Raw genomic sequence first — 9,875 nt, forward strand, 5'->3', positions numbered from 1 at the left:
CTTTACTCTAGGCTTTTGTCACAACACCTAAAACACTTAATTCTATACACTTGTTTACGTGTCTGTCTCACCTGGGGCATAATCTACGAGGTCCCTGAGAGCAGAGATTATGTCTTATTCATTTATTCTATTTTGTATGCCTGGAACATAGTATACTAACTGGAACATGGCAAAGCACTCAAATGGCTGGTCAATGAATGAGGATGGTAATAAATATGAGAAACCACTGCTTAAGGCAAGATTAGTAAACTCATTCTAAACTGGCCAATATCTGCAAAATCCCTTAAAAGAATAAACTCTTATTTATACCTAAGTTCAACAACCAGTAATTGCACATGGAGTGGGAAGTAGAGGGCATAGTCTATATTTTTATGAGTAAACAAGGTTTTATCAGGGAAAAATTTTCTAAAGCAACTCAGGGTAGGAATGGATTTAGCCTAATTCTCTATACCTACTACAGCTATAGTAAAAAATCATAAAATACATTCAAAATGTTAAGGCATTTTAAGATACTAACATGCCTTATAAATCATTAAAGGAAGGTAAAATTATGCTCACTAGAGCTTTAAAGTAAAGTCTACCTTATTGTATTCTAATTCTCTGAAAACTGAAAATCCACATATAGTTAAGTTCTTTTTATCCAGAATGTCGAGGAAAGATATTCTGATTAATTGAATGTTGGATTAAGATTATGATATAAACTAAGGGGTACCCTACTAATCTGAAAGAGTTTATATATGTTCTTAAGACTTAAACTTTCTACTAGGGAGGGATATGAGCATGAAAGGGAAAGGAGGGCTCCTATACCTCAACCTGAACTATTCCACTCCGTTTGGACCCCGGTCCTCCACAGAAGAATGAAGTCAGTCAGCACGCTCAGTAAACTTACGTAGTACGAAAATCACCAGTCCCTGATCTCATTGTGTCGAAAACTTTATTATGAATCCAAAATGAACTGGAAAGCCAAGAACAGTGACAGAACCCTAGTACCTTCTCTCCTCCGAGAACTTTTTGAGTATGTTATAAAAGACTTCACTTGAAAAAGTTAGTAACTATTCTTTCTTTTCTTTTTTTAAACAAAGTATATGCTAAACATCTCTTCTATGTTGACAAGCTCCCAGAATTAAAAGCCTTCTAGATACCTTAGTAACTATGTTTAAGAAAAAAAAGTTAAACGTGGACAGATTTTAAAGCTGATCTGGTGTTACTATGACAGCATCATCTTATACAATGTGTCAGGTTCTATGTATTCATATCGGGAGACTGTTACCAGACACTCTACTTTTGCTTCACAATGTATTCTTGAAAACATGTACATAATGAATATTTTAAAAAGTATAAAATGTCATATATATAAAAGCTAAAGACATATAAGAGGAGTTTTATATATTGAAATCCAAAAGTCTGTATCTAAAATCTCCAATTATTTCTGGCCTTTGGATACAGTCTTTACCAATATGTTCCTAGTAATTCATACATGCTCTTTGACTGTTTCTTTCCTTCATACTTGAACCTACAGCCAATCAGGTTAAGTGTGACTGAGGCTGAAGACTGACACCTGCTGACTTCCATCTTTGTTTCAAGTATATTAAACTTATAAGACCTGTACTTCTTGTCACTAGTATCAATGTTTTTGTTCCCTGCTCCTTTTTATAAAATGAGGCTAAAATGCAATAAAATATTATATAATTAAATAATACAACAAGAGAAATCAATTGAGCATCAGATTGGCAGGCATCTCAGAATGCAGTACCTCAAAATGATTATTCACTAGCTCATATACTAAATTCAGCGCAAACAGTGGACTGGGGGAGTCAACACATGTTGTAGAAAGATGCCTATATCTAATCAAGCAATGAGAGGTTTCCAGAAAAGGCAGTATCATTTGTAAAATAAAGAGACAAAAGAAAAATAAGGGAAACTAAATCTTCAAAAGAATTAAGTCTCTAAGTAGCAAAGAAATTTTTTCTCTCTCTACAGGGCATATGACAAGTGACAACTGAGTGCTTTAGGAAAGACAGAGAAATAATGACTCCATAAGAAAACAAAGCTGCTGAGGACTACACAACCTACCCTTTACTCCTTCCTCTTGTACCAAAGGGTAATGACTAAAGTTGTTGTACGTGTAACAAATGAAATTCCCAAGGAAGCGAATGTGAATAAGCATGGATATTCTTTTGGTCCCTATAAAAATTTAAATCATTCTGGGGCTGGCCCCGTGGCCGAGTGGTTAAGTTCGCGCACTCCGCTGCAGGCGACCCAGTGTTTCGTTGGTTCGAATCCTGGGCGTGGACATGGCACTGCTCATCAAAACCACGTTGAGGCAGCGTCCCACATGCCACAACTAGAAGGACCCACAACAAAGAATATACAACTATGTACTGGGGGCTTTGGGGAGAAAAAATAAAATAAAATAAAATCTTTAAAAAAAAAAAAAAAATTTAAATCATTCTATTGACTATATGTCAGGAATTATTTATATCAACTTTCCCTTATAGATGTTAGAATATTTTCTTCATGCTTAACAATATTCAGAAATGTCAGCAAACTATGATATATTTTAAAAACTAAAAAGAGAAAGTCCTTATCTTTTACAGATACATGCTAATGTCTGGAGTTTGCTTCAGAAAAATTCAGGAGTGGGTGGATTTAGAGATGAAATAAGACTGGCCCTGTGTTGATAATTATTGAAGCTGGTTGATGGGTGCTTACATGGGAGTTTATTATAGTATCTTCTTCATTTTTGTGTATATTTGAAGTTTTCTATATTAAAAAGTTTTAAAAATTACCAAGAAGTTGATTGTCTTTCTCCAGAAGTGTTAAGACAAGGTACATTACTTAGTAGATTGGGATTGGATTACGTTTGCCCAAGAACATTTCTAATCATATGAAGAATCTCTTTTTTTTTTTTTTAGGAAGATTAGCCCTGAGCTAACATACACCACCAATCCTCCTCTTTTTACTGAGGAAGATTGGCCCTGAGCTAATGTCTGTGCCCATCTTCCTCTACTTTTTATGTGGGACGCCTGCCACAGCATGGCTTGATAAGCAGTGCATAAGTCTGTGCCCAGGAGCTGAACCAGCAAATCCCAGGCCACCGAAGCAGAGTGCATGAACTTAACCGCTATGCCCCTGAACCGCGGACCCCTGAAGAATCTTTTATACATTCCCCAAGATAAAATAGCTACCCCTCCTTTGCCCCAGTAGATCTAATTCTTATTTAACCTTCCAGACCATTTTTTAAAACTTACCTCCTTTCAAATTCATAGTAATCCTCTGACATCAAAGCACTTCCTAGCCATGCCACTTAGCACTTCTTAGATTTTAGTAATCCTCTGACATCAAAGCACTTCCTAGCCATGCCACTTAGCACTTCTTAGATTTTTGCCATGTAAGTGATCTCTTTATTTACATATATGTATTTTTTGGTTTGTACAACTAGATTGCAAGCTCCATGACTTTGGGAACCATGTGCTATATTTCTTCTGACACCTTTGTAACTCATTATATAATAGTAGGTGGTTGATATATATTTTTGATAGACTAAGCTTGATAATTTGTCCATCCATGAGGGTGAAGAGAGCTTCTGGTAGGAAAACTTTTATAGCTGCCTTGCCTAATCTCCTCTGACTCTAACTTCACTGTCTTTGCTAACTAGTGTGGATAAATAAGATGAGGGAGCTGCGTAACTACCCCTCAAGGAGATCATGGTGGAGAAGAGGGAGAGAAAGGAAACAGCTGATTGTTGTAATAAGTATTAAAATGATGAATATAGCACAAACTACATTATGGAGATGAAAACTTAGCCAGCTCTGAGAGATTGATGGTGAATGTTTCACTGTGCTAAGCAACCATAAAGTTATAATTTCCCCACTCTTTAAACCTCCCAAATTTTTCAGAATATCCACATCTCGAGTCACTTACCCTTGTTGCACAGGCTGTAACTGCAAGATCACTTGGGTTTTAGTGTCTTCAGGGTTCTCCCCCTCATTTCCTTCAGTGGGTACCACAACCACATCCCCCACGGGGACACTCACTTCCGCATTAGCCATCTTTCACATGAAGTCAGATAGCTGAGGCTGCTGTCAGAAAAAAGAAGCACCAGTAATTTTGTCTGGCTTGAAAAGATGGCAACCATAGGAAGGGAACACCAAGATAATGACTACCAACTCCAAGGGCACCCTGGAGATCATGGTCTTCTGAAAAGGATGGGGAACTGTGAGAAGGGGCTCACATAGGCTCTGATCTTTCCAGAAATGCCTTCGTACCCACTTGCTGTTGTAGGTTTTCTTCGTATGTGTGATTCATCCAGTAGTGTGCTGGAGCCAACTCTACCAGCTCCTAAGAACCAACTGTGCACATCTATTCCCAACTCTGAGTTTAGCGACATCAAGTTGGTAGCTTGAAATCAGTGGTGCTGGGAGTATATACACCACAGAAATTGGCAAGCACTACAAATCAGGGTATTTTTTTTTTTTCTGGAGAGCTGGTTTACAGTACAAAACTAGTTCTATCCCGAACAGTAAGCTCCTAGAAAGTAGGAATCATCTATTTTCTTTGCAACCAGCCATTACACCTCATCGAGCACTCTGTCCTTTGTGAGTACTTAATAAGTATCTGCTGACTAACTGAATTAAGCTGTATGGAAAGAGAAAGATGACTTGCATCATGTGGTTGTTTAATAAATGCTGAATCCAATTGTATACCTGTTTGCCTGAGACTGAAAGGAGAGATGATCCACCTGACATCTCCCTTGCAGGGTTGTTGAAGAAACCATCCACGACACATGCTCCTTGACTCTAAAGTAACTCAAAGCATTGTCCCAATCGTAATGAAAACTCAGAGGGCCCCAGGATATTCTCCAGCTGGTAGTCTTCACAGTTGAAAAGAAAGGAGTCACTTAAGAGAGTATAGGTAAGAGCACTGTATTTACTTAGATATGTGAGACGGTGCTGAACAGAGTAGGCACACGACGGATGTAGGTTTGAATATGTGACTGATAGTCGGACAACTGAATCCACATCTCAGCTCTGCCACAGCACTTGTTTGCCTATGATACACATACTTAAGCATAGCACTCAAAGTCTCCCTCATTTGGCCTCAAAATACTTTTCCAGTTACCTGCAACTATAATACCCCAAGAACCTTAAGCTCCAGACATACCGACCACCCACTGTATTCTGAATACGTAATATGTGCTTTCGGTACCCTTGTTATTCCTTAAGCCCCAAACTCCTTTCTCCCTCAGCTCCTTCTCCTTTCAAGGCCCAACTCAAAACCCACTCCTCCACAAAACACTGCCAAACCATTTTCTTTTCTGCAGTCCCCCGACACGTGGTCTGTAGCTCTCCTCTAGTGTTCATCACTGTGATGAACCTATACTATAGTTATACTATAGTATACTGTAGTTAACTGAACAGATATCTATCTTCATAACCGCACTGTACTGTCTGTGAGGACAGGTACTGCTTATCTAAAACTCTTTTTGTCTCCCATAGCCCTGCTCATCATAGGCACTGACATATGTTGATTCAATCAATTTTTGTTTGTATTTGACCTAGTTAAAATTCCCACATCTGACTTATACTTCTGCCCTTTATGAGTCTCACGTTCAAAATTTTTCCTGAATTCTACACCTCCTCTTATCCAAAAGCCTCTTAAAATATCTTGTAGTCACCTTAAACCGAACTCATGTTCCCTCTCAAAACTGCTCCTGTGTTTCCTGCCTCAGTAAATGCTGCTATCCTCCACTCATTTTCTCAGTCCAGAAACTGAGTTATTTTTGACTCCTCTTTCTAAATCCAATCAACCACCAAATCTTATCCATTCTATCACCTATATCTTTCTTCTGACTATCCCCCATTCTCCATCTGTGCTGCCACCACATTCTGAGCCACTACACTGTTACCTGCATTTTTCCAGCTGCTTCTCATCAGTATCCTAATCTCTGGTCTTGCTCTCCAATCTATTATTTACAGAGCAGACAAAGTGATCTTACTAAAGGCCACAGGTCATTTTCCTACTTAAAAATTCTTCAGTGGATTCTCTTTGCTGTTAGAATAAAGTGCAAACACCTTAACATGGCTTACAAAATCCTCCCAATCTGTCCCCTGCCCACCCTGCTAGTCTCATTTCTCATAGTTTTCCTCTCACATTGTGGGCTCCTGTCATTGAATTTTTTCCAATTTCTCAAACATGTCATATTTCTTCAGCGGAGCCTTCACACTTGTTTCCTCTACCTGGAATTCTCTTTTCCTTCCTCTTGGACTAGTCAGTGCTAAACTTTTGTGACTTATTTAAAACATCACTTCCTCGGGGAGGCCTTCTGTGACTTCCTGGATCAGATGTGAGCTTGTGTTCTTGCTTCCTCAGTGCCTGCAGTACCCCATCACAACCAACAGCCTCTCCCCACCAGACTGCATCCTGGGAGAGCAAGGATTGCTTTTCTTTTTCAACAGCTCCCCTGCCCAGGACACAGGAGTGTAAGAGTTTTCAAGTATCAGACTCCATCTCCAAAACTGCCTACCTAAACCTTTCTAAGGAAATCTAACACATAGCAGGCATGTAATTAAATTTTTGTGCGATGAATGACCCAATTTACCCTAAAAGACTTCTAGAATTTTCTACTCTTCTAATTTAGGGGATATACATTTGCTTAGGCAGCTAGGCTAAGCTGCCTTACTTATTGCCCATCACTATTCCCAGTTCAACAAATATTTACTGAGTCTCTACTCTACATGAGGCACAGAGTTAGCCTCCCCTTCTTGGAAAGGAGACAGTATCTGCTCTTAAGGAACTACAGAAAGGAAAGACATGCATGGCACTGTCACATACTACAGGGAAAAAGTAATTATAAGATATTGCAGTACACAATATGACTTCTTTAGGATAAAGGTTTAAACCTAGAGAAGAAAAACAGAGCCAGCCCTGGTGATCTAATGGTTAAGATTTGGCGCTCTTACCACTGTGGCCTGGGTTCATTTCCCAGTCGTGGAACCACACCACCCGTCTGTCATACTGTGGTGGCAGCACACAGAGAGCACTAAACTAACAACTAGGATGTACAACCATGCACTGAAGCATTACAAAAAATAAAAAAAAAAAAAGAATCGATAGGCTGGTTTGGCTCAGTGCCAGCAGTAGAACCAAAACAACTAGCACCCTGAAGTCTAGAAAAAGAAAAAAAGGGATATGATGAAGCATACAAACGCCATCAATCCTAGAATAATTGAACCAATAGATATCTTCAAAGCGTGAAACACAAAAGTGTAGGGTGAATTAAAATAATCATCACAGCTAACATTTGTTGGCCACTCATTTATGGTCGAACACTGTTCTGTTACTATTACATGTTTAACTAATTAAAAAGATGTAATACTTTAGCAGGTAACAAATTTATGGAATTTATTATTCCAAAAGGTGGAATTTATTACTCCAAAAAGATGTTGAATTTTTTTAAAATTAACAGATTAGGTAAATTAATGGGTTTTAGAAAAGCAGAATTAGGAGGATGATTCTAGTTTCAACCTTCTACTCTAAGGTTGAGGTCTCTCTACAACACTCTGAATAAGTGGTTGACTAAGCACTTGATTAATACTTTACTCAATAGGAACTCTTATTTTACTCCTTACCCCTCCCACACCTCGGAACCCAAGTTGAATGTTCTAGCTGCTTCTCCAACCTTCTGAGTTTATCAGAGAAGATAATTGTAATCATCTACAATATGTCTCTCAGTGTCAGTCAGAAACACAGGTCTGATCCAACATGGCAATTCTTACATTCTTTAGAGAAGCAAGTTTGGGTTGAATATTTCTTATTACCCTAAATACCATATTTCTAACAAGTAACCAGCTACCAGCTCCACAGACTACACTGGCTAATTGCAAGGCCATCTCTTTGAGCTGAGTGTAAACTGAAAAGCAGCTCTTGTTTATAGCAACAAAAACTCCTAAGGCAAGATGAGTGAACTGATCCTTCGGGTATTTCATGGAAGAGGCCTTAGAGAATTCATGGTGGCATCACACTACACTATCTATAATTCTAGGGCAACACATGTAAAGGCAGTATGTCATATTTATGTGAAAAGCAAAAATTATTTTGCAGTTACTTTCAAAGACACCCTAAAAGTAAGCACATGACTGCTCACATAAGCAAGTGGAAAGCTAAACAATGACATCTGACCTACTCAGGATTAAATTTTTTTTGTGTCCTGAAAACTAATGTTTAAAACATGGCAAGATGTAAGCACAAGTGTCACATGATCACAGGGACATCAGAGCTGATGCTGAAAAGGAATAACAGAAATACCAGATATCTTTAAATTTCCTAACCCCCAAAATGTATTTATTCCACACTGTAATTTTTGTAGACTGTTTCGCAGTCTATTCTCAAGAAACTTCCAAGTTAAAACTTTATTATTACTTGAGGCCAAAACTCCTTGATTTTTTTCCTTCTTTATTCCTTCTCGTGTATTTAGTAGGTGATTCAGAGTGCTACCAGATGTAATGAAGCCAACAGGAAGGCCACCCAGGACCACTGTGAGGGAACAGCCAGAGCAAACCAAGTTCAGGGTAAGTCACACATCGGAGACTACGATGCAGGTGTTTGGGGAAGCAGTGGGACAAGAGGGTTCTTTGAAGGGTCATCCCACTAGAGTCTAGGGTACTTGTGCTTAGTACAAGACCAAAACAGGGCCCAAACTAACCCAGCTGAAGTATAAGACAGCTATTCAATACATGCTTGCTGAGGGAAATGTAAGTGGTCGTTGACTGATGAAACAGTCATCAAGTCAGTAGATACTAAACATGCATAACCGATGAGAAGCTGACAAATCGGGGGCAGCAGTCCAGACATTTAATGAAGAAGTCCCCCCATAGCACTTTGGTAATCATCAGAGGCAAGGGGGGCAAAAGGAATCCCTCCGTGAGGACAGAATGATCTGGTCGTCCCTTTCCCGAATCCTCGAGGTTACGCAGGAAACCCCACTTCTTGGTTCTCCTAAACAGACACCATTCCAGGCCCCTTCTGGGTCTGCCGGGAAGTGGCTTTGAGATTTCTCTCAACTTGAGAGGAGAATTCAGGCCTCCTCCTGCTCCTTGGGCAGCCGAGGCTTCCCCTGAACCCCGGGGCAAGACTCGACAAGCCTCAGTCTGGAGGGTCAGTGTCCAGGACCCCGAGGGAGGATTCTGCCCCTCCATCAGGAGACACCTAATTTCAGAGAGTGAGGGTGCTGTACGCTTCCTGCCCTCAATTATCTCCTCTCGGGCCCTCAAAAACATGGCCCTCCCCACCCGTGACACACCAGATCACCCCGTTCTCTACCAGCAGGGACTCAACCCCCGCCCCATCCCGACTTTGGGAGCCTCTGAGGTGTCCTCCTCCCGGCCCCTCACGACGGGAAGGCAGGGGCCCCTCGCTTCCCCGGGAGCTCTCCCTCCGCGTCCCCTGCTCCCACTACCCGGACTGCCACCACGCCTGCCTGGGGAAAAACACCTGCCTCTTTGGCCGGACTGCAGGGCCGAGGCCTCCACCGCGCCCCTCAGGTGAAGCCTGGCCTCGGCTGTCCCCAGCAGAACCCACCCTCCGCTCTTGCGCGCGCGCCAAGGCTCCGGGGGGCTCCTCCCGGCAGCCACCCAGGCCCCCCTCCCCTTTCGCCCCCTCCCTCCCCCGCGAGCGCGACCCAGGCCTCTCCTCAGCCCCTCAGCGACGGGCCCGGCGCGCCCCGGACCCCGCCTCTGGGGATACCCCAGGGTCCCCGGACCCTCGCCGGGGTCCTGGACGTCCGGGCCTCTCGGTCCGGAGGCTCTCCGGCCCCTCCTGGCCCCTCGCCCGAGGACTTCCGGGCCCCCCGGTCCGGGGGCGCCAGGGCCCCCCCC

General features: G+C 41.7%; 1 protein-coding gene across 4 annotated transcripts in view; it reads right to left on the reverse strand.

The window, feature by feature from the left end:
• GMEB1 (glucocorticoid modulatory element binding protein 1) overlaps positions 1 to 9,875 on the reverse strand; it is a 28,407-nt gene that overhangs the window by 18,010 nt on the left and 522 nt on the right. Inside the window, exons 1-3 of one of the 4 annotated variants that reach the window (XM_046662628.1) lie at positions 8,422 to 9,789; positions 4,707 to 4,873; positions 3,925 to 4,082 (exon numbers count right to left, since the gene is read on the reverse strand). In XM_046662628.1, the coding sequence (XP_046518584.1) occupies positions 3,925 to 4,052 (128 nt within the window). In that variant the 5' untranslated portion in view covers positions 4,053 to 4,082; positions 4,707 to 4,873; positions 8,422 to 9,789. Of the gene's footprint in view, positions 1 to 3,924; positions 4,083 to 4,706; positions 9,790 to 9,875 lie in introns of those variants that run through there. The other 3 variants (XM_046662631.1, XM_046662629.1, XM_046662630.1) reach the window with 3 other exon arrangements.

Source organism: Equus quagga, chromosome 5 (genome assembly GCF_021613505.1).
Source record: "Equus quagga isolate Etosha38 chromosome 5, UCLA_HA_Equagga_1.0, whole genome shotgun sequence".
NCBI classification, from domain to species: domain Eukaryota; kingdom Metazoa; phylum Chordata; class Mammalia; order Perissodactyla; family Equidae; genus Equus; species Equus quagga.